At 55.1% G+C, this 24258-nt stretch overlaps 2 protein-coding genes across 2 annotated transcripts; both read left to right on the top strand.

The window, feature by feature from the left end:
* The first annotated feature begins 3946 nt into the window (after positions 1-3946).
* LOC131400584 (rhox homeobox family member 1-like) lies at positions 3947-5246 on the top strand. The gene is made up of 2 exons (XM_058535296.1): positions 3947-4306; positions 4945-5246. The coding sequence occupies exons 1-2, from the start codon at positions 3990-3992 to the stop codon at positions 5033-5035; spliced, it is 408 nt and encodes a 135-aa protein (XP_058391279.1). The 5' UTR covers positions 3947-3989; the 3' UTR covers positions 5036-5246.
* An 8854-nt stretch (positions 5247-14100) lies between these two features.
* Positions 14101-15400, top strand: LOC131400583 (rhox homeobox family member 1-like). The gene is made up of 2 exons (XM_058535295.1): positions 14101-14460; positions 15099-15400. The coding sequence occupies exons 1-2, from the start codon at positions 14144-14146 to the stop codon at positions 15187-15189; spliced, it is 408 nt and encodes a 135-aa protein (XP_058391278.1). The 5' UTR covers positions 14101-14143; the 3' UTR covers positions 15190-15400.
* The last annotated feature ends 8858 nt before the right edge of the window (positions 15401-24258 follow it).

Below are 24258 nucleotides of genomic sequence, written 5' to 3'. Positions count from 1 at the left end.
GAATGTCTGTTTCCACTTCCGGGCATCAAGGAGTATTCGGGGTTCTCTCTAGAGATCTCCTGGAAGCGAGTTTCCTGTGCACCACTATTCATCTCAGACTGATTGTGCTTTCAACCTAAAATAGAACGTTCGATTGAGAGGCTATGTTTTCCAATTCAAGGAAGGCCTCCACTCCTTCCACTCATGTTCCTTGGGTGATTAGTTCCCTCTGCACCCGGGTTCATCTACATTAGTAACTTCTGAATGCAGCCAGGAGAAGAAGAATTGAGAGTCCGGAAGAAGCTACATCTCAGCGCCTAACTTCAACTACTTATTCTGGACATCTCTAGCTCTCTCGAAGGAAGGAGACACCTGGTGCCAATATCTATAGGACGCAATCCCTGTTGCGACACGACCTGAGACTCATATTACTTTATTGTGGTAAAATACACATAGCATAGCATTTACCCTCTTAACCCTTTGTAAGTGTACAGTTCAGTGGCATTAAAGACGTTCCCAGGGTCGTGCCGCCATCGCCACCATCCATCTCCAGAACTTTCTCACTTGCCACACTGAAACTCCATCCCCATTCAACAATAACTCCCCAGTGCCACTTCTCCCAGCCCCTGGGACCTACCGTTCTCCCTTCCGTCTCCATCAATCTGACTACTCTAGGGACCTCATGTAAATGGAATCATACGATATTTGTCCTTTGGTGTCTGGCTTCTTTTGCTTAGCTACACGTCTGAAAGGTTCAGCCGTGCTGCGGCGCGTGTCAGAACCTCATTCCTCCGTCAGGCGAAATAATCTTCCGCTGTGTGTATAGACCCCGTTTTGTCTACCCGCTCCTCCGTCCCTGGACGCTTGACTTGTCTCCACCTCTTGGCTCTTGTCCACAGTGCTGCTCTGAACACGGGTCTACAAACCTCTGTTCAAGTCCCCGCTTTCAGTCCTTTGGGGGTGTATACCCAGAAGTGGAATGGCTGGATCCTCTGGTCATTCTGGGTGTCATTTTTGGAGGAACCACCGCACCGTTTTCCACAGCGGCTGCAACATTTGCGCTCCCACCGGGAAGGCCCAGGGTTCCGGTTTCTCCAGGCCCTGGCCAACACGTCTCCTTTTCCCTTGTGTTGAGACTCGCCAGCCTGCTGGGTGTCAAGTGGTCTGTCATTGCGGTCTGGCTGCAGACCAGCACTTGAGAAGAGTATGTTTTCAGCCCTCTGGCTTCAAATGCTTATTCGGCTTCTATACGGTTGTCTCTACTGAAATCTTAACTAAGTCATTGTCGTGATCTGCGTTACTCAGTGAAGAGTCATAACAGAAGAAGTGAGAAGAGTGTGCTCCCCAGCATCCTAGAGTCAAAGTGTTCTAGAGATCTGGGAAAGTAGTTACCTGGTTACTACTAGGTATCTTCGTCCTGATGCATCCTTTCAATAGGAAATAAGAGTTCTGGAAATCTTATCATAAAGAATTACAAAATGTTGTATATCTTGTTATAATTATAAGGAATTCATGGAAATTTCAGATGTGAGCGACCACACGAGCCGAACTGTAAGGGATGTGCCAGCTCGGCTGATGCCAGCCAGGAGCATCACATGGTAGGTCTCTGATGCTATATCGGATCCCGAGCCACAACCGATCCCAGGCTCTCCAGCCAAGAGAGGGTGAGGCCTGCAGAATCCAGCCAGAGCCAGCCTGAGGAGGAGACAGCTTGCTTCAAGTCAGGGGGGAGGCCGTGGGAGGGAAATCCCTTGATGGCTTTTTCCAAGTGAATTCAACCATCATCCTGTAACCGGTTTCCTACCCACCCTCGGGGAACAAGAGGCAGAGGCAAGGTATCTTTCTGTGTTTTGCACAGTAGGTGAGGTGAGTAGGGCCCACCATACCTTGAGGGGCTATGAAAATGGTTTCACTTAATTTATTAAATGGACCTGATGACAATGGTGGCTGTGAAGGTCAAAATAGGGTGAGTCCTGTACATTGTCAAGCATGTGGACCATTCTCAGAAGCTCCTGTCGATACTGCTCAGGATATTAACACGTCCCGGGGCGCCTGCAACACCCTTGTTGAAGGGAGGGACAGAGCCCTCACTCTGCCCTGGCTCTCTCTCCCTTTTTATTTTTTATTTTTATTTATTTATTTATTTATTTATTTATTTATTTATTTATTTATTGCTGAGGAAGATTGGCCCTGAGGTAACGTCTGTTGCCAATCTTCCCCTCTTTTTCTTCGTTTTTGCTGAGGATGATCTCTGCCCGTCCTCCTCTCTTTTGTATGTGCGGTGGCGCGGCAGCACGGCTTGATGAGCAGTGCGTGGGTCCGCTCCCGGGATCCGAACCTGCGAACCCCAGGCCGAAGAAGCAGAGCGGGCGGACCCGACCACCACGCCACCGGGCGGGCCCCCTGGCTCTCTTTTATGTGACATGTATCAGGGGAGAACAAGAGCTCAGGAAGACAGGTCTGGAGGAAGAGAGAGGGAAGAAGAGGACGAGGGGGAGGAGGGAGAGGAGTGCATGGGAGGGAGGAGGAGGAAAATGACCGCGAGGAGGGGGAGGAGAAAACAGCGGGAACTAACCCAAGTCCACAGCACCCGACCAGCACAGGAAACCCGCGCGCTTTTTAGGGGACCTGCAGCCAGAGGCGTGGTGGCGGAGCACAGCACGGAGGATGTCGCATGCTCCACAATCGCGTCCAGGGCCAAAGCAAGGGCCACGTGCAGTGTGAGCATTCTCGGATGCAAGAAACACTGGGCAGGCTTCTACACTTGTGCTCTGACGGGGGTCGGGGGTCGTTACTCCCAACCTGGAGTACTTGTTGCTTTCGCAAGGGATGGCTTGGGTTTCTTGCACCCTGCATCTGAGCACCCAGAGAGCTCCGCAAACACAGGCCCAAGCTCCCTCTCCCCCGCACCGGTGGAGAGCACGGCTGGCTCTGCTTTCAGCGCATTCTTGCAAAAACCCAGCAAGCAGTCTCCTAGCTCATTCTTGCCTCTGAACCACTAGCCCGATTCCTGGACCTCGGGGGCGCATGGAAGAGAACCAGAGTCCCATTCGTTCTTGGGGAGGGGAGAGTCCTGCTCCCAGCCCACAAGGCAAGGGAAAGGACCTTCCCTTCAGCGCGCTGGGGCTGCTAGGGGCTCCGCGCTTTCTCCAGCCCTCTGTGTGCATCTCTCGCTCTGCAAGACCCAAGGGCAAGGAGCCCCGCGCCCAGCGGCGGGCCTCGAGGGCCAGGCGGAGAGACGTTCTCCCGACACTGCCCCAAGGGCTCCCGGGGTTCGTGTGAGGTCTCGTTGCCCCGCCCCTACCCGCGCCCCAAATCCGCGGGCACCATCCAGCAAAGCCCCTTCCTCAGGCCAGTCCCCCGGCCCCGACGGACGCGGGAGGCGTCAGCTAAGCCGCAAGTTGGAGCTCCCCTGCCCCACACTTGCACGCCCCCTCCCAGCACCCTGCCGGCCAGCGCTCCACCCACTTGCGGGCCCCGCCCCGGCCGCCCGCGCGCCCCAGCAGGTCCCACCCACCGCACGCACGGCGCGACTGCACGTGAGGAGAAGAGCAGTCGTCTAAGCCGGAGCCTGGAGACCTGGCCGCTGGAGCCGATGCGCTATAAAGCGAAGCCGGCGCCAGCAAGAGGACCCCGCCCAGGGATGGCCGCGGCTCGCCGCGCAGAGTCTGCGGGGGCGCCCCGCTGCGTCCGCGGCATGGAGCCTGCGCCCGGGGGCAGCCGCCGGGGAGTCGTGGAGCTCCGGGAAGAACTGCAAGGTGAGTGCCTGGACCGGGACAGGTGCTTTGGGCAACTCCAGGAAACGTCCTTTCCCTGGGAGAGGCGGGAGCACGGGACGCCGCTGCTGCGCCGCCGCCTTCGCTGCTCTCAGCTCGCGGGCCTGCGCCTCCCTCTGCCCCCCGCCCGCCCCCCGCCCCCCGCCCCCGGCCCCCGGCCCCCGCCGCCCGCGCTCCCACGCCCGGATGTGTCTCTTTTCCTCTCCGGAGACGAAGCCCTCCGCGATCTCAGGGATGGGAACAGGAGGAGACATCGTCGAGGAGGATCGAAGGTCCGAAGCTGAGCAGGGAGCAGCGGACGAAGGAGAACAAGGCCAGGTTGGCGCAGGAGCTCGGGGCCCCGTGGACCCGGAGAAGGAGGAAGGCGGCGGCGGCTGGGAGCCCCCGCAGCAGGAGCAGCAGCTTCAGGAGCCCTCCCACGTGGCCCCCGAGGGTCTGCAGCCCCGCGACAGGCAGCCGGGCCTCCCCCGCCACACGTTCACCGGGTTGCGCCTGAAGGGGCTGGAGAGCGTTTTCCAGCGCACTCAATACCCCGACGTGTTCAGCGCGCGGTAAGCCGCTTGCTCTGGAGGCGCCCGGTGCTCTAGGGCGCTCGGGCTCCTCCGTCCAGTCCCGGGGCGCCTGCGGGGCTTTCCCGGGTCTCTTTCCCTCCACTCCAGAGCCAGAGCTCCCCAGCGGGCTCCAGGCCACTGGAGTCTGCCCGCCCTTGAGCCCGCGGTGGGGGCGATGCCCACCGCGCATCAAGGGAAATGTCTGCAGGCAGTACAGCAGTGGCTCAAGCCAGGGAACTTTGGCCGCGCTCCTGTTTGGGGAAAGCGGGTTCTGTTGGATCAGGACGGATCAGGGGGAGGAGAGTGAGGCACCGTCGTGCAAGTGCACGGCTGGATCTTGCCTTAACTTACAAGGGTGATCCTTTGGTCCTCGTGGAATTCTCGTGCATTAGTCTTGAGTTTGAAACCCTACCTTAAGAATCGTGAATCCTGAGTCCTGAGTTTCTCAGCGCTCCCTTAAGCTTTGCACACAAAGGAAAATCGCCCCTGAAGCCAGGCTGGAGCTGGCTGTGACCCAAGCGCACAATGCTGGGGCATTTGGGAGGAGAGACGCTGGGAAGCCAGCATGAAATGCGCATTGTCTATCTCGCGACCCCCACGACTCCCGATAGTGACTGTTTGCCATTTTCTCCCCTCAGAAAGGAGCTCGCCTTCCTCCTGGATGTGGCTGAACCCAGAGCGCAGGTCAGTGAACCTGAACACGGCGATTCTGCAGGGCCGCCGGTCTAGAACCTGCTTCAGGACTTGGACACTTTGGTTCTAGTCGTTCTCACCTTGTTGTTTTTTGTTGCCCTTTCCATGTCTGGGGAGCGAGTTTTGAAATGTGGGGGCTTTGGCAAGTGGAACCTGGGATATGTCGGGCCCCGCCTATGGAAATTGCCCATTCTCAGAGGGAGCGTGAGTTCCTAAAGGGAAAACAATAAAATCCAAGAGAACCCAACCGCTTCTCCTCTTCTCTGTACAAAATGAAAGATGAGTAAAGGTCAGTCCTTCTCACAGTGCTGGTATCTTTTCGGCAGCACTTCTGCGTGGAGTCATGTCGGGGCTCAGTGTCCTTTGGGAAGGATGCACCTTCATGCACCGAGGGCCTAGGTGAGGAGAGGGGTCAGCTGTTTTCACTGACGTCAAATGTTGAACACCGGGCCCGAGCTCTTAGCTACATGAGTGAATTTAGGAATATTCAGGCCCTGGGGTCAGGGAGTAACCCACACCCAGAGATCACACTACACGAGTCACGCCTGTGTGTTTCCTGATGCCGGGAGCCTGGCGGGCGGGGAGACAGCGGGAAAGTCCAAGGGCCTGGTCCTCCTGCTCTTGCTGTCAGCCTGTAGGAAAGCAGGGCAGGAAGGGGCAGCCCGACAGTTTCCCTTTCCGCAGTGCTTCCGTGTGTCAGACTGGAAAGGTTGCTGAGAGGGTGACATCGTGGCGGAGGCTGGGAGGCAGGTGTGCCAGCTGGAACTCTGTCTCAGCATCGCAACAGACAGAAACGATGTTGAATCAGGTTCCACTGACCTAAGAAGGGTGAAAAGGTTAGAGAAGAGTTCCTTACAGTCCCACTTCTACCTACAGATGTGGCACAGGTTCCACTTTAGGACTGAGTATTCTCCTGAGGAATTTCTCACATCTAATGATAGACATATATATGTACATGTCTGGCGTGTGCGTGAGGAAGATTGGCCATGAGCTAACATCCGTTGCCAATCTTAGTCTTTTTGCTGAGGAAGATTGGCCCTGAGCTAACATCCGTGCCCATCTTCCTCCAATTTTTATATGTGGGACGCCGCCACAGCATGGCTTTGTTAAGCGGTGCGTAGGTCCGCGCCCTGGATCCCAGCCCACCAACCCCGGGCCGCCGAAGCGGAGCGTGTCAGCATAACCGCTATGCCACCGGCCCGGCCTGTAGTGATATGTATTTTTGATGGTACTGTTTTGGAGAGGTGGGTTTTGTGGAATTTCTTCTTCTTGAGGGGGGGCGTGGGGGCGGCTTTCCATTCAGGCCAGAGTCTTACCTGTGTTCATTTGAAATACCTTTGGATTTGCTCAGGCAATGATGACTAATCTGTAGGTGCACAGGTTACCACGTGAGACCGTAGAGAACCATCAGTTGGATTAGGAGAGAATTTGTCCGAAAGAGAAACCAAATCCAGGCTGAGTTTCCTAGCTCTGCTCCACGGTGCGCCTGTGAGTGCAGTGATGGGAAGGGGCTGCAGGTCCGGTCTTGGTGAGTTGCAGTGAATCGAGACCCACTTGGACTAAATTTTCCTCAACCCTACAGGCTGAAATATCAAGGCGGTGTCCGGGGCGTCAGCAACTCTGCTGTCCCGGTCAGCCGAGCCACAAACCCCCTGGGCCCTCCATAACCAGCCCTTCCTTGCCACACCATCTTTTTTCAGTCCCCAGAGGTTTCAGAGGGTGAAGGGCCCCTTAGACACCCTTGAGGGAAACCTGTTCAAAAATCCAGCCTGCTCCCATTGACTATTTCCTTTAGACGGAAGGAGCTTTGACCATGCTCAGCTTCCCCCACACCCCGGGGTGTGGGGGGGACACTATCCCTAGAGAGCAGGGGGCAGAGGCAGCAGGACAGCAGGATGCTCCGCCGTCAGGAGACCGACACGTCTTCATCCCGTTACCAGGCGTGGCATGAAGAGCAGGGAGTGGGTGCCGTTCACCAGCTAGACCCGCATCCGAGAGCCAGGAAAACCAGCAAAGACTATTGAAGGTGGGAGGAGAGAGACAAAGCAAGAAGGCTAGTCCAAACTTGGCACAGAGTAGACGCTCACCGAGCCAAAACAGAACCCAGGTTCCGATGCAGATGCGTTCCTGACATCTCCTTCCACAGCCCCCATCCCAAGGTCACGCAAGAGGAGCTGCCTTTCCTCTTTTGCTCTCCTGCCTACCCTCCTTTGATCTCAACTGGTCTCCTGAAGGGAGTCCACCAGAATGGAGATATTCATAAGGAAGGAGGGAAAGTCCCACCAGGGAGGGAGGGTCTCACAATGTGATGGGCCCTGGCCCAGGTCCCCAGCCCTAACACCCCAAGACACATCCAGGCTGGTCCTATTTCTTCACTTGGACCAGCAGACATTTCCAAGAATATCCAAAGAATGCTATGGGCCCAGCCACCACCTCAAAACCTCCACCGCAACAGGGAGTCAGACCGAGATCTTGCCTGGTGTTCCGTTGGGCCTGCTGCCCTTTGTTTCACATAGAGACTTAGCCTTCGGGGGTCTCCATGGCCAAACCTGTCCTTCCGTTAGGAATGTATTCTATCCTTTCCAAACTCCGCCTAACCTCCAGCTTACAAGAGTGTTCGCTCCACTCTTTCCCAACGAGACCCAAGGAGGCAGACCACGGTGCTGGTCAAGATGGGGGTGTGAAGAGATGAGGAAAGAGAGCTCCTAGTCATCCGGTGGCTGTCCGAGAAGTAGCAACCAAATCCAAGGCCACAAATTGAGGTCCGTTCGCCTCGGCCTGCTCCTTCTCACCCTTCCTTCCCCTGAGAACCAGGAGAGGACTTGAAGCCACAGGCAACAGACCAATGGGATTTGGGATAACTCTTCACCCTCCCTCGACCTCTCAGGGCCTGTACAAACGAACCTTGTTACTGCTTTACCGAGTGACCGCCCCAAGCCCAAACTCTGCTTAGATTCCTCACTCACGAAGCGCCCGAGCCTCAATGTCTTTGTCCCGTCAGTTCCTCACAAACTGATGGTTTCTTTGTCTAAAACGTATAAAAATGCTTGCTTGGGTCATTTCTTCAGGTCCCATTTCTGTGAGACCTCCTTACGTACAAGTCAGTACGGTTTTTTTCTCTCTCTCCTCTCAGTCTGCCTTGTGTCAATGTAACGATTAGACCAGCCCTAAGAACCCAGGAAGGTGGGGGCGGGGGCACGTCCGCCGGCCTGACACAGAAGTGCAACGAGCGTGTGTCTCAGTAACTCGTTTTTCCAACAAGAAGTGAGCATTGATAGATGGTAGGGTTGTGTTTTTCACATCCACAGATTTAAGTAATTCTTCTTATCTCTAGAGAGCCATAGCTAACTATATACCACTCATTATTTCTAGGAATGATCCATCCTTCCTTTAAAATAAGGTTACAGACGAGCAGTATGTTTTCCATCATCTGGGCTTCAAGCGCTTTTCCAGTTATACCTCTGAGCCTCTAGTTAGATGTTGACATAGGTGCCACTACTGATCTACCCGTTCCATGCCTCCCTTCTTTCCTTACTCGTTATCTACCTTTCCAAGATCTTCAAGAGGAGAGAAGTGGCGCCTCAGAAGAATGTGCTTTTCAACGTCCTGGTTTCAATTACCTTTCTAGGTTTCCCCAGTTGTCTCTGGAGGAGTAGGTACCCGATTACCACGAATCATCGCTAGGACTAACAATTCCCCGTTGTTCCCGCGGGAAACGGGGAATTGAGAGAGATCTGTTTCTCAGCTTCCTGCCTTCACCGACTCATTCAGATCGTATCCAGTTGTCTCTATATGAGTCTAAACTCGATCAATTCCTTTCCTTACAGTACTACTTCCACAGTCCAAGGAGATAGGAAAATTTAGACGTGAGAAGGGAGAAGGGCTTTTCCAACATCCTCAATAGACCAGTGTATCTTGTTGTATCTAGATCCCTCTGATAACTAGTCACCTAGGGAGGACCAATTTCCTCTTGGACTAGTGCGCTGCTTCAACAACATAGAAGAATGTAGACGTGAGAATAACTCGCTTTCCATTTCCCGGTCGCATGTCACGATCGCCGGCTAGCTCCGCTCAACTTGTCGCCTAGGGACCCTCCGCTCTCTCTTGTACTAGCTCCTTATTCAGACGAGAGAGAAGAAGCTGGTGTGGAGAAGAGGGATTTTACAGCTCCCCGGATTCATCGATTCTCTCAGTCACCTCTAGTTCACACCGGTAAAGGAGCTGCCTAGGTATCACTAGTTCTGTCTGGCACTACGCCTGGATTCCCACAGGAAATGTGAATTGAGGGTTGAGAAGATGGTGTGTGGGGGCTGGGTGACTTCCACTTCAGTTCTGGAAATGAGCCCCAAATGGCCTCTGTCTGTTGGCCCCTGGCTTGTCTATGTCTTCGCTGCAGGCTGACACCTCCGCCCTCAAAAGCCTGCTGGAGACCCACTCCCATTTTTACACATCCACTTGTTTTCCTCATAGAGGAAAGAACCATATGGGGAACCATTTGGAGCCCGGCTGCTTGACGTACCCCGTGAGGTTGTGCCCCACACCTGCTCGCCACAGATAGGAGAAGGCCTGGGCCCCAAAGACCGCAAGTCGCCGCTGCCCCTCGGTGCTCTGTGACCCAGATAGTCTCCAAGGTGCTGCTAGGTGACGTCCCCTAGACGCGGAGGCCCCCGCGCTGATCCCCTTCTCCCGCAGGCGTTCACTCGCCTTCCTCCCCCTCCCGAGGGCGGCACCCACGGGCCTTAGCCTCTCTGGACAGGCTCCTGCTGTGAAGGACTTCCCCACTCACAAAGCTGGCAAGTCCTGGCCCAGAGAAAGCTTGTGTGTCCTACTGCCACCTTGTGGTCATCCGTTTGTCCTCGGTCAGCCCAGAAATCCCTTGCACGTCTACAACTCATTCCCCTGGTTGACTCCAGGTAGCCCTAGTTCACAGCTGACCTAGATCCCACTGCATAGCTCTTCAATTTTAACTGCTTGTTAGAACAAGGAAGAAGAATTTGGACATGAGCTGATGCTGGTCTTCAGCTTTCTGGTGTGGACTGGTTATTCTAGTTATCACTAGTTATCCGTACTCAGATAATCATCTAGGGCCCCCTCCGTATCTATGGTACTGACTCATTATTCCAAAAGAAAATCGGAATTTAGATTTCAGAAGAATGTCTGTTTCCACTTCCGGGCATCAAGGAGTATTCGGGGTTCTCTCTAGAGATCTCCTGGAAGCGAGTTTCCTGTGCACCACTATTCATCTCAGACTGATCGTGCTTTCAACCTAAAATAGAACGTTCGATTGAGAGGCTATGTTTTCCAATTCAAGGAAGGCCTCCACTCCTTCCACTCATGTTCCTTGGGTGATTAGTTCCCTCTGCACCCGGGTTCATCTACATTAGTAACTTCTGAATGCAGCCAGGAGAAGAAGAATTGAGAGTCCGGAAGAAGCTACATCTCAGCGCCTAACTTCAACTACTTATTCTGGACATCTCTAGCTCTCTCGAAGGAAGGAGACACCTGGTGCCAATATCTATAGGACGCAATCCCTGTTGCGACACGACCTGAGACTCATATTACTTTATTGTGGTAAAATACACATAGCATAGCATTTACCCTCTTAACCCTTTGTAAGTGTACAGTTCAGTGGCATTAAAGACGTTCCCAGGGTCGTGCCGCCATCGCCACCATCCATCTCCAGAACTTTCTCACTTGCCACACTGAAACTCCATCCCCATTCAACAATAACTCCCCAGTGCCACTTCTCCCAGCCCCTGGGACCTACCGTTCTCCCTTCCGTCTCCATCAATCTGACTACTCTAGGGACCTCATGTAAATGGAATCATACGATATTTGTCCTTTGGTGTCTGGCTTCTTTTGCTTAGCTACACGTCTGAAAGGTTCAGCCGTGCTGCGGCGCGTGTCAGAACCTCATTCCTCCGTCAGGCGAAATAATCTTCCGCTGTGTGTATAGACCCCGTTTTGTCTACCCGCTCCTCCGTCCCTGGACGCTTGACTTGTCTCCACCTCTTGGCTCTTGTCCACAGTGCTGCTCTGAACACGGGTCTACAAACCTCTGTTCAAGTCCCCGCTTTCAGTCCTTTGGGGGTGTATACCCAGAAGTGGAATGGCTGGATCCTCTGGTCATTCTGGGTGTCATTTTTGGAGGAACCACCGCACCGTTTTCCACAGCGGCTGCAACATTTGCGCTCCCACCGGGAAGGCCCAGGGTTCCGGTTTCTCCAGGCCCTGGCCAACACGTCTCCTTTTCCCTTGTGTTGAGACTCGCCAGCCTGCTGGGTGTCAAGTGGTCTGTCATTGCGGTCTGGCTGCAGACCAGCACTTGAGAAGAGTATGTTTTCAGCCCTCTGGCTTCAAATGCTTATTCGGCTTCTATACGGTTGTCTCTACTGAAATCTTAACTAAGTCATTGTCGTGATCTGCGTTACTCAGTGAAGAGTCATAACAGAAGAAGTGAGAAGAGTGTGCTCCCCAGCATCCTAGAGTCAAAGTGTTCTAGAGATCTGGGAAAGTAGTTACCTGGTTACTACTAGGTATCTTCGTCCTGATGCATCCTTTCAATAGGAAATAAGAGTTCTGGAAATCTTATCATAAAGAATTACAAAATGTTGTATATCTTGTTATAATTATAAGGAATTCATGGAAATTTCAGATGTGAGCGACCACACGAGCCGAACTGTAAGGGATGTGCCAGCTCGGCTGATGCCAGCCAGGAGCATCACATGGTAGGTCTCTGATGCTATATCGGATCCCGAGCCACAACCGATCCCAGGCTCTCCAGCCAAGAGAGGGTGAGGCCTGCAGAATCCAGCCAGAGCCAGCCTGAGGAGGAGACAGCTTGCTTCAAGTCAGGGGGGAGGCCGTGGGAGGGAAATCCCTTGATGGCTTTTTCCAAGTGAATTCAACCATCATCCTGTAACCGGTTTCCTACCCACCCTCGGGGAACAAGAGGCAGAGGCAAGGTATCTTTCTGTGTTTTGCACAGTAGGTGAGGTGAGTAGGGCCCACCATACCTTGAGGGGCTATGAAAATGGTTTCACTTAATTTATTAAATGGACCTGATGACAATGGTGGCTGTGAAGGTCAAAATAGGGTGAGTCCTGTACATTGTCAAGCATGTGGACCATTCTCAGAAGCTCCTGTCGATACTGCTCAGGATATTAACACGTCCCGGGGCGCCTGCAACACCCTTGTTGAAGGGAGGGACAGAGCCCTCACTCTGCCCTGGCTCTCTCTCCCTTTTTATTTTTTATTTTTATTTATTTATTTATTTATTTATTTATTTATTTATTTATTTATTTATTGCTGAGGAAGATTGGCCCTGAGGTAACGTCTGTTGCCAATCTTCCCCTCTTTTTCTTCGTTTTTGCTGAGGATGATCTCTGCCCGTCCTCCTCTCTTTTGTATGTGCGGTGGCGCGGCAGCACGGCTTGATGAGCAGTGCGTGGGTCCGCTCCCGGGATCCGAACCTGCGAACCCCAGGCCGAAGAAGCAGAGCGGGCGGACCCGACCACCACGCCACCGGGCGGGCCCCCTGGCTCTCTTTTATGTGACATGTATCAGGGGAGAACAAGAGCTCAGGAAGACAGGTCTGGAGGAAGAGAGAGGGAAGAAGAGGACGAGGGGGAGGAGGGAGAGGAGTGCATGGGAGGGAGGAGGAGGAAAATGACCGCGAGGAGGGGGAGGAGAAAACAGCGGGAACTAACCCAAGTCCACAGCACCCGACCAGCACAGGAAACCCGCGCGCTTTTTAGGGGACCTGCAGCCAGAGGCGTGGTGGCGGAGCACAGCACGGAGGATGTCGCATGCTCCACAATCGCGTCCAGGGCCAAAGCAAGGGCCACGTGCAGTGTGAGCATTCTCGGATGCAAGAAACACTGGGCAGGCTTCTACACTTGTGCTCTGACGGGGGTCGGGGGTCGTTACTCCCAACCTGGAGTACTTGTTGCTTTCGCAAGGGATGGCTTGGGTTTCTTGCACCCTGCATCTGAGCACCCAGAGAGCTCCGCAAACACAGGCCCAAGCTCCCTCTCCCCCGCACCGGTGGAGAGCACGGCTGGCTCTGCTTTCAGCGCATTCTTGCAAAAACCCAGCAAGCAGTCTCCTAGCTCATTCTTGCCTCTGAACCACTAGCCCGATTCCTGGACCTCGGGGGCGCATGGAAGAGAACCAGAGTCCCATTCGTTCTTGGGGAGGGGAGAGTCCTGCTCCCAGCCCACAAGGCAAGGGAAAGGACCTTCCCTTCAGCGCGCTGGGGCTGCTAGGGGCTCCGCGCTTTCTCCAGCCCTCTGTGTGCATCTCTCGCTCTGCAAGACCCAAGGGCAAGGAGCCCCGCGCCCAGCGGCGGGCCTCGAGGGCCAGGCGGAGAGACGTTCTCCCGACACTGCCCCAAGGGCTCCCGGGGTTCGTGTGAGGTCTCGTTGCCCCGCCCCTACCCGCGCCCCAAATCCGCGGGCACCATCCAGCAAAGCCCCTTCCTCAGGCCAGTCCCCCGGCCCCGACGGACGCGGGAGGCGTCAGCTAAGCCGCAAGTTGGAGCTCCCCTGCCCCACACTTGCACGCCCCCTCCCAGCACCCTGCCGGCCAGCGCTCCACCCACTTGCGGGCCCCACCCCGGCCGCCCGCGCGCCCCAGCAGGTCCCACCCACCGCACGCACGGCGCGACTGCACGTGAGGAGAAGAGCAGTCGTCTAAGCCGGAGCCTGTAGACCTGGCCGCTGGAGCCGATGCGCTATAAAGCGAAGCCGGCGCCAGCAAGAGGACCCCGCCCAGGGATGGCCGCGGCTCGCCGCGCAGAGTCTGCGGGGGCGCCCCGCTGCGTCCGCGGCATGGAGCCTGCGCCCGGGGGCAGCCGCCGGGGAGTCGTGGAGCTCCGGGAAGAACTGCAAGGTGAGTGCCTGGACCGGGACAGGTGCTTTGGGCAACTCCAGGAAACGTCCTTTCCCTGGGAGAGGCGGGAGCACGGGACGCCGCTGCTGCGCCGCCGCCTTCGCTGCTCTCAGCTCGCGGGCCTGCGCCTCCCTCTGCCCCCCGCCCGCCCCCCGCCCCCCGCCCCCGGCCCCCGGCCCCCGCCGCCCGCGCTCCCACGCCCGGATGTGTCTCTTTTCCTCTCCGGAGACGAAGCCCTCCGCGATCTCAGGGATGGGAACAGGAGGAGACATCGTCGAGGAGGATCGAAGGTCCGAAGCTGAGCAGGGAGCAGCGGACGAAGGAGAACAAGGCCAGGTTGGCGCAGGAGCTCGGGGCCCCGTGGACCCGGAGAAGGAGGAAGGCGGCGGCGGCTGGGAGCCCCCGCAGCAGGAGCAGCAGCTTCAGGAGCCCTCCCACGTGGCCCCCGAGGGTCTGCAGCCCCGCGACAGGCAGCCGGGCCTCCCCCGCCACACGTTCACCGGGTTGCGCCTGAAGGGGCTGGAGAGCGTTTTCCAGCGCACTCAATACCCCGACGTGTTCAGCGCGCGGTAAGCCGCTTGCTCTGGAGGCGCCCGGTGCTCTAGGGCGCTCGGGCTCCTCCGTCCAGTCCCGGGGCGCCTGCGGGGCTTTCCCGGGTCTCTTTCCCTCCACTCCAGAGCCAGAGCTCCCCAGCGGGCTCCAGGCCACTGGAGTCTGCCCGCCCTTGAGCCCGCGGTGGGGGCGATGCCCACCGCGCATCAAGGGAAATGTCTGCAGGCAGTACAGCAGTGGCTCAAGCCAGGGAACTTTGGCCGCGCTCCTGTTTGGGGAAAGCGGGTTCTGTTGGATCAGGACGGATCAGGGGGAGGAGAGTGAGGCACCGTCGTGCAAGTGCACGGCTGGATCTTGCCTTAACTTACAAGGGTGATCCTTTGGTCCTCGTGGAATTCTCGTGCATTAGTCTTGAGTTTGAAACCCTACCTTAAGAATCGTGAATCCTGAGTCCTGAGTTTCTCAGCGCTCCCTTAAGCTTTGCACACAAAGGAAAATCGCCCCTGAAGCCAGGCTGGAGCTGGCTGTGACCCAAGCGCACAATGCTGGGGCATTTGGGAGGAGAGACGCTGGGAAGCCAGCATGAAATGCGCATTGTCTATCTCGCGACCCCCACGACTCCCGATAGTGACTGTTTGCCATTTTCTCCCCTCAGAAAGGAGCTCGCCTTCCTCCTGGATGTGGCTGAACCCAGAGCGCAGGTCAGTGAACCTGAACACGGCGATTCTGCAGGGCCGCCGGTCTAGAACCTGCTTCAGGACTTGGACACTTTGGTTCTAGTCGTTCTCACCTTGTTGTTTTTTGTTGCCCTTTCCATGTCTGGGGAGCGAGTTTTGAAATGTGGGGGCTTTGGCAAGTGGAACCTGGGATATGTCGGGCCCCGCCTATGGAAATTGCCCATTCTCAGAGGGAGCGTGAGTTCCTAAAGGGAAAACAATAAAATCCAAGAGAACCCAACCGCTTCTCCTCTTCTCTGTACAAAATGAAAGATGAGTAAAGGTCAGTCCTTCTCACAGTGCTGGTATCTTTTCGGCAGCACTTCTGCGTGGAGTCATGTCGGGGCTCAGTGTCCTTTGGGAAGGATGCACCTTCATGCACCGAGGGCCTAGGTGAGGAGAGGGGTCAGCTGTTTTCACTGACGTCAAATGTTGAACACCGGGCCCGAGCTCTTAGCTACATGAGTGAATTTAGGAATATTCAGGCCCTGGGGTCAGGGAGTAACCCACACCCAGAGATCACACTACACGAGTCACGCCTGTGTGTTTCCTGATGCCGGGAGCCTGGCGGGCGGGGAGACAGCGGGAAAGTCCAAGGGCCTGGTCCTCCTGCTCTTGCTGTCAGCCTGTAGGAAAGCAGGGCAGGAAGGGGCAGCCCGACAGTTTCCCTTTCCGCAGTGCTTCCGTGTGTCAGACTGGAAAGGTTGCTGAGAGGGTGACATCGTGGCGGAGGCTGGGAGGCAGGTGTGCCAGCTGGAACTCTGTCTCAGCATCGCAACAGACAGAAACGATGTTGAATCAGGTTCCACTGACCTAAGAAGGGTGAAAAGGTTAGAGAAGAGTTCCTTACAGTCCCACTTCTACCTACAGATGTGGCACAGGTTCCACTTTAGGACTGAGTATTCTCCTGAGGAATTTCTCACATCTAATGATAGACATATATATGTACATGTCTGGCGTGTGCGTGAGGAAGATTGGCCATGAGCTAACATCCGTTGCCAATCTTAGTCTTTTTGCTGAGGAAGATTGGCCCTGAGCTAACATCCGTGCCCATCTTCCTCCAATTTTTATATGTGGGACGCCGCCACAGCATGGCTTTGTTAAGCGGTGCGTAGGTCCGCGCCCTGGATCCCAGCCCACCAACCCCGGGCCGCCGAAGCGGAGCGTGTCAGCATAACCGCTATGCCACCGGCCCGGCCTGTAGTGATATGTATTTTTGATGGTACTGTTTTGGAGAGGTGGGTTTTGTGGAATTTCTTCTTCTTGAGGGGGGGCGTGGGGGCGGCTTTCCATTCAGGCCAGAGTCTTACCTGTGTTCATTTGAAATACCTTTGGATTTGCTCAGGCAATGATGACTAATCTGTAGGTGCACAGGTTACCACGTGAGACCGTAGAGAACCATCAGTTGGATTAGGAGAGAATTTGTCCGAAAGAGAAACCAAATCCAGGCTGAGTTTCCTAGCTCTGCTCCACGGTGCGCCTGTGAGTGCAGTGATGGGAAGGGGCTGCAGGTCCGGTCTTGGTGAGTTGCAGTGAATCGAGACCCACTTGGACTAAATTTTCCTCAACCCTACAGGCTGAAATATCAAGGCGGTGTCCGGGGCGTCAGCAACTCTGCTGTCCCGGTCAGCCGAGCCACAAACCCCCTGGGCCCTCCATAACCAGCCCTTCCTTGCCACACCATCTTTTTTCAGTCCCCAGAGGTTTCAGAGGGTGAAGGGCCCCTTAGACACCCTTGAGGGAAACCTGTTCAAAAATCCAGCCTGCTCCCATTGACTATTTCCTTTAGACGGAAGGAGCTTTGACCATGCTCAGCTTCCCCCACACCCCGGGGTGTGGGGGGGACACTATCCCTAGAGAGCAGGGGGCAGAGGCAGCAGGACAGCAGGATGCTCCGCCGTCAGGAGACCGACACGTCTTCATCCCGTTACCAGGCGTGGCATGAAGAGCAGGGAGTGGGTGCCGTTCACCAGCTAGACCCGCATCCGAGAGCCAGGAAAACCAGCAAAGACTATTGAAGGTGGGAGGAGAGAGACAAAGCAAGAAGGCTAGTCCAAACTTGGCACAGAGTAGACGCTCACCGAGCCAAAACAGAACCCAGGTTCCGATGCAGATGCGTTCCTGACATCTCCTTCCACAGCCCCCATCCCAAGGTCAAGCAAGAGGAGCTGCCTTTCCTCTTTTGCTCTCCTGCCTACCCTCCTTTGATCTCAACTGGTCTCCTGAAGGGAGTCCACCAGAATGGAGATATTCATAAGGAAGGAGGGAAAGTCCCACCAGGGAGGGAGGGTCTCACAATGTGATGGGCCCTGGCCCAGGTCCCCAGCCCTAACACCCCAAGACACATCCAGGCTGGTCCTATTTCTTCACTTGGACCAGCAGACATTTCCAAGAATATCCAAAGAATGCTATGGGCCCAGCCACCACCTCAAAACCTCCACCGCAACAGGGAGTCAGACCGAGATCTTGCCTGGTGTTCCGTTGGGCCTGCTGCCCTTTGTTTCACATAGAGACTTAGCCTTCGGGGGTCTCCATGGCCAAACCTGTCCTTCCGTTAGGAATGTATTCTATCCTTTCCAAACTCCGCCTAACCTCCAGCTTACAAGAGTGTTCGCTCCACTCTTTCCCAACGAGACCCAAGGAGGCAGACCACGGTGCTGGTCAAGATGGGGGTGTGAAGAGATGAGGAAAGAGAGCTCCTAGTCATCCGGTGGCTGTCCGAGAAGTAGCAACCAAATCCAAGGCCACAAATTGAGGTCCGTTCGCCTCGGCCTGCTCCTTCTCACCCTTCCTTCCCCTGAGAACCAGGAGAGGACTTGAAGCCACAGGCAACAGACCAATGGGATTTGGGATAACTCTTCACCCTCCCTCGACCTCTCAGGGCCTGTACAAACGAACCTTGTTACTGCTTTACCGAGTGACCGCCCCAAGCCCAAACTCTGCTTAGATTCCTCACTCACGAAGCGCCCGAGCCTCAATGTCTTTGTCCCGTCAGTTCCTCACAAACTGATGGTTTCTTTGTCTAAAACGTATAAAAATGCTTGCTTGGGTCATTTCTTCAGGTCCCATTTCTGTGAGACCTCCTTACGTACAAGTCAGTACGGTTTTTTTCTCTCTCTCCTCTCAGTCTGCCTTGTGTCAATGTAACGATTAGACCAGCCCTAAGAACCCAGGAAGGTGGGGGCGGGGGCACGTCCGCCGGCCTGACACAGAAGTGCAACGAGCGTGTGTCTCAGTAACTCGTTTTTCCAACAAGAAGTGAGCATTGATAGATGGTAGGGTTGTGTTTTTCACATCCACAGATTTAAGTAATTCTTCTTATCTCTAGAGAGCCATAGCTAACTATATACCACTCATTATTTCTAGGAATGATCCATCCTTCCTTTAAAATAAGGTTACAGACGAGCAGTATGTTTTCCATCATCTGGGCTTCAAGCGCTTTTCCAGTTATACCTCTGAGCCTCTAGTTAGATGTTGACATAGGTGCCACTACTGATCTACCCGTTCCATGCCTCCCTTCTTTCCTTACTCGTTATCTACCTTTCCAAGATCTTCAAGAGGAGAGAAGTGGCGCCTCAGAAGAATGTGCTTTTCAACGTCCTGGTTTCAATTACCTTTCTAGGTTTCCCCAGTTGTCTCTGGAGGAGTAGGTACCCGATTACCACGAATCATCGCTAGGACTAACAATTCCCCGTTGTTCCCGCGGGAAACGGGGAATTGAGAGAGATCTGTTTCTCAGCTTCCTGCCTTCACCGACTCATTCAGATCGTATCCAGTTGTCTCTATATGAGTCTAAACTCGATCAATTCCTTTCCTTACAGTACTACTTCCACAGTCCAAGGAGATAGGAAAATTTAGACGTGAGAAGGGAGAAGGGCTTTTCCAACATCCTCAATAGACCAGTGTATCTTGTTGTATCTAGATCCCTCTGATAACTAGTCACCTAGGGAGGACCAATTTCCTCTTGGACTAGTGCGCTGCTTCAACAACATAGAAGAATGTAGACGTGAGAATAACTCGCTTTCCATTTCCCGGTCGCATGTCACGATCGCCGGCTAGCTCCGCTCAACTTGTCGCCTAGGGACCCTCCGCTCTCTCTTGTACTAGCTCCTTATTCAGACGAGAGAGAAGAAGCTGGTGTGGAGAAGAGGGATTTTACAGCTCCCCGGATTCATCGATTCTCTCAGTCACCTCTAGTTCACACCGGTAAAGGAGCTGCCTAGGTATCACTAGTTCTGTCTGGCACTACGCCTGGATTCCCACAGGAAATGTGAATTGAGGGTTGAGAAGATGGTGTGTGGGGGCTGGGTGACTTCCACTTCAGTTCTGGAAATGAGCCCCAAATGGCCTCTGTCTGTTGGCCCCTGGCTTGTCTATGTCTTCGCTGCAGGCTGACACCTCCGCCCTCAAAAGCCTGCTGGAGACCCACTCCCATTTTTACACATCCACTTGTTTTCCTCATAGAGGAAAGAACCATATGGGGAACCATTTGGAGCCCGGCTGCTTGACGTACCCCGTGAGGTTGTGCCCCACACCTGCTCGCCACAGATAGGAGAAGGCCTGGGCCCCAAAGACCGCAAGTCGCCGCTGCCCCTCGGTGCTCTGTGACCCAGATAGTCTCCAAGGTGCTGCTAGGTGACGTCCCCTAGACGCGGAGGCCCCCGCGCTGATCCCCTTCTCCCGCAGGCGTTCACTCGCCTTCCTCCCCCTCCCGAGGGCGGCACCCACGGGCCTTAGCCTCTCTGGACAGGCTCCTGCTGTGAAGGACTTCCCCACTCACAAAGCTGGCAAGTCCTGGCCCAGAGAAAGCTTGTGTGTCCTACTGCCACCTTGTGGTCATCCGTTTGTCCTCGGTCAGCCCAGAAATCCCTTGCACGTCTACAACTCATTCCCCTGGTTGACTCCAGGTAGCCCTAGTTCACAGCTGACCTAGATCCCACTGCATAGCTCTTCAATTTTAACTGCTTGTTAGAACAAGGAAGAAGAATTTGGACATGAGCTGATGCTGGTCTTCAGCTTTCTGGTGTGGACTGGTTATTCTAGTTATCACTAGTTATCCGTACTCAGATAATCATCTAGGGCCCCCTCCGTATCTATGGTACTGACTCATTATTCCAAAAGAAAATCGGAATTTAGATTTCAGAAGAATGTCTGTTTCCACTTCCGGGCATCAAGGAGTATTCGGGGTTCTCTCTAGAGATCTCCTGGAAGCGAGTTTCCTGTGCACCACTATTCATCTCAGACTGATTGTGCTTTCAACCTAAAATAGAACGTTCGATTGAGAGGCTATGTTTTCCAATTCAAGGAAGGCCTCCACTCCTTCCACTCATGTTCCTTGGGTGATTAGTTCCCTCTGCACCCGGGTTCATCTACATTAGTAACTTCTGAATGCAGCCAGGAGAAGAAGAATTGAGAGTCCGGAAGAAGCTACATCTCAGCGCCTAACTTCAACTACTTATTCTGGACATCTCTAGCTCTCTCGAAGGAAGGAGACACCTGGTGCCAATATCTATAGGACGCAATCCCTGTTGCGACACGACCTGAGACTCATATTACTTTATTGTGGTAAAATACACATAGCATAGCATTTACCCTCTTAACCCTTTGTAAGTGTACAGTTCAGTGGCATTAAAGACGTTCCCAGGGTCGTGCCGCCATCGCCACCATCCATCTCCAGAACTTTCTCACTTGCCACACTGAAACTCCATCCCCATTCAACAATAACTCCCCAGTGCCACTTCTCCCAGCCCCTGGGACCTACCGTTCTCCCTTCCGTCTCCATCAATCTGACTACTCTAGGGACCTCATGTAAATGGAATCATACGATATTTGTCCTTTGGTGTCTGGCTTCTTTTGCTTAGCTACACGTCTGAAAGGTTCAGCCGTGCTGCGGCGCGTGTCAGAACCTCATTCCTCCGTCAGGCGAAATAATCTTCCGCTGTGTGTATAGACCCCGTTTTGTCTACCCGCTCCTCCGTCCCTGGACGCTTGACTTGTCTCCACCTCTTGGCTCTTGTCCACAGTGCTGCTCTGAACACGGGTCTACAAACCTCTGTTCAAGTCCCCGCTTTCAGTCCTTTGGGGGTGTATACCCAGAAGTGGAATGGCTGGATCCTCTGGTCATTCTGGGTGTCATTTTTGGAGGAACCACCGCACCGTTTTCCACAGCGGCTGCAACATTTGCGCTCCCACCGGGAAGGCCCAGGGTTCCGGTTTCTCCAGGCCCTGGCCAACACGTCTCCTTTTCCCTTGTGTTGAGACTCGCCAGCCTGCTGGGTGTCAAGTGGTCTGTCATTGCGGTCTGGCTGCAGACCAGCACTTGAGAAGAGTATGTTTTCAGCCCTCTGGCTTCAAATGCTTATTCGGCTTCTATACGGTTGTCTCTACTGAAATCTTAACTAAGTCATTGTCGTGATCTGCGTTACTCAGTGAAGAGTCATAACAGAAGAAGTGAGAAGAGTGTGCTCCCCAGCATCCTAGAGTCAAAGTGTTCTAGAGATCTGGGAAAGTAGTTACCTGGTTACTACTAGGTATCTTCGTCCTGATGCATCCTTTCAATAGGAAATAAGAGTTCTGGAAATCTTATCATAAAGAATTACAAAATGTTGTATATCTTGTTATAATTATAAGGAATTCATGGAAATTTCAGATGTGAGCGACCACACGAGCCGAACTGTAAGGGATGTGCCAGCTCGGCTGATGCCAGCCAGGAGCATCACATGGTAGGTCTCTGATGCTATATCGGATCCCGAGCCACAACCGATCCCAGGCTCTCCAGCCAAGAGAGGGTGAGGCCTGCAGAATCCAGCCAGAGCCAGCCTGAGGAGGAGACAGCTTGCTTCAAGTCAGGGGGGAGGCCGTGGGAGGGAAATCCCTTGATGGCTTTTTCCAAGTGAATTCAACCATCATCCTGTAACCGGTTTCCTACCCACCCTCGGGGAACAAGAGGCAGAGGCAAGGTATCTTTCTGTGTTTTGCACAGTAGGTGAGGTGAGTAGGGCCCACCATACCTTGAGGGGCTATGAAAATGGTTTCACTTAATTTATTAAATGGACCTGATGACAATGGTGGCTGTGAAGGTCAAAATAGGGTGAGTCCTGTACATTGTCAAGCATGTGGACCATTCTCAGAAGCTCCTGTCGATACTGCTCAGGATATTAACACGTCCCGGGGCGCCTGCAACACCCTTGTTGAAGGGAGGGACAGAGCCCTCACTCTGCCCTGGCTCTCTCTCCCTTTTTATTTTTTATTTTTATTTATTTATTTATTTATTTATTTATTTATTTATTTATTTATTTATTTATTGCTGAGGAAGATTGGCCCTGAGGTAACGTCTGTTGCCAATCTTCCCCTCTTTTTCTTCGTTTTTGCTGAGGATGATCTCTGCCCGTCCTCCTCTCTTTTGTATGTGCGGTGGCGCGGCAGCACGGCTTGATGAGCAGTGCGTGGGTCCGCTCCCGGGATCCGAACCTGCGAACCCCAGGCCGAAGAAGCAGAGCGGGCGGACCCGACCACCACGCCACCGGGCGGGCCCCCTGGCTCTCTTTTATGTGACATGTATCAGGGGAGAACAAGAGCTCAGGAAGACAGGTCTGGAGGAAGAGAGAGGGAAGAAGAGGACGAGGGGGAGGAGGGAGAGGAGTGCATGGGAGGGAGGAGGAGGAAAATGACCGCGAGGAGGGGGAGGAGAAAACAGCGGGAACTAACCCAAGTCCACAGCACCCGACCAGCACAGGAAACCCGCGCGCTTTTTAGGGGACCTGCAGCCAGAGGCGTGGTGGCGGAGCACAGCACGGAGGATGTCGCATGCTCCACAATCGCGTCCAGGGCCAAAGCAAGGGCCACGTGCAGTGTGAGCATTCTCGGATGCAAGAAACACTGGGCAGGCTTCTACACTTGTGCTCTGACGGGGGTCGGGGGTCGTTACTCCCAACCTGGAGTACTTGTTGCTTTCGCAAGGGATGGCTTGGGTTTCTTGCACCCTGCATCTGAGCACCCAGAGAGCTCCGCAAACACAGGCCCAAGCTCCCTCTCCCCCGCACCGGTGGAGAGCACGGCTGGCTCTGCTTTCAGCGCATTCTTGCAAAAACCCAGCAAGCAGTCTCCTAGCTCATTCTTGCCTCTGAACCACTAGCCCGATTCCTGGACCTCGGGGGCGCATGGAAGAGAACCAGAGTCCCATTCGTTCTTGGGGAGGGGAGAGTCCTGCTCCCAGCCCACAAGGCAAGGGAAAGGACCTTCCCTTCAGCGCGCTGGGGCTGCTAGGGGCTCCGCGCTTTCTCCAGCCCTCTGTGTGCATCTCTCGCTCTGCAAGACCCAAGGGCAAGGAGCCCCGCGCCCAGCGGCGGGCCTCGAGGGCCAGGCGGAGAGACGTTCTCCCGACACTGCCCCAAGGGCTCCCGGGGTTCGTGTGAGGTCTCGTTGCCCCGCCCCTACCCGCGCCCCAAATCCGCGGGCACCATCCAGCAAAGCCCCTTCCTCAGGCCAGTCCCCCGGCCCCGACGGACGCGGGAGGCGTCAGCTAAGCCGCAAGTTGGAGCTCCCCTGCCCCACACTTGCACGCCCCCTCCCAGCACCCTGCCGGCCAGCGCTCCACCCACTTGCGGGCCCCGCCCCGGCCGCCCGCGCGCCCCAGCAGGTCCCACCCACCGCACGCACGGCGCGACTGCACGTGAGGAGAAGAGCAGTCGTCTAAGCCGGAGCCTGGAGACCTGGCCGCTGGAGCCGATGCGCTATAAAGCGAAGCCGGCGCCAGCAAGAGGACCCCGCCCAGGGATGGCCGCGGCTCGCCGCGCAGAGTCTGCGGGGGCGCCCCGCTGCGTCCGCGGCATGGAGCCTGCGCCCGGGGGCAGCCGCCGGGGAGTCGTGGAGCTCCGGGAAGAACTGCAAGGTGAGTGCCTGGACCGGGACAGGTGCTTTGGGCAACTCCAGGAAACGTCCTTTCCCTGGGAGAGGCGGGAGCACGGGACGCCGCTGCTGCGCCGCCGCCTTCGCTGCTCTCAGCTCGCGGGCCTGCGCCTCCCTCTGCCCCCCGCCCGCCCCCCGCCCCCCGCCCCCGGCCCCCGGCCCCCGCCGCCCGCGCTCCCACGCCCGGATGTG

The sequence above is a fragment of the Diceros bicornis genome, chromosome X (genome assembly GCF_020826845.1).
Source record: "Diceros bicornis minor isolate mBicDic1 chromosome X, mDicBic1.mat.cur, whole genome shotgun sequence".
NCBI classification, from domain to species: domain Eukaryota; kingdom Metazoa; phylum Chordata; class Mammalia; order Perissodactyla; family Rhinocerotidae; genus Diceros; species Diceros bicornis.
Note: the sequence above shows the minus strand (reverse complement) of the source record. Positions and strands in the feature narration are given on the sequence as shown.

Bases quoted from the DNA above. Each gene is read 5' to 3' on its own strand.
- LOC131400584 (XM_058535296.1), top strand. From the start codon at position 3,990: ATGGGAACAGGAGGAGACATCGTCGAGGAGGATCGAAGGTCCGAAGCT. The intron at 4,307-4,944 runs GTAAGCCGCTTG...TTCTCCCCTCAG, and splicing joins CCCGACGTGTTCAGCGCGCG to AAAGGAGCTCGCCTTCCTCC.
- LOC131400583 (XM_058535295.1), top strand. From the start codon at position 14,144: ATGGGAACAGGAGGAGACATCGTCGAGGAGGATCGAAGGTCCGAAGCT. The intron at 14,461-15,098 runs GTAAGCCGCTTG...TTCTCCCCTCAG, and splicing joins CCCGACGTGTTCAGCGCGCG to AAAGGAGCTCGCCTTCCTCC.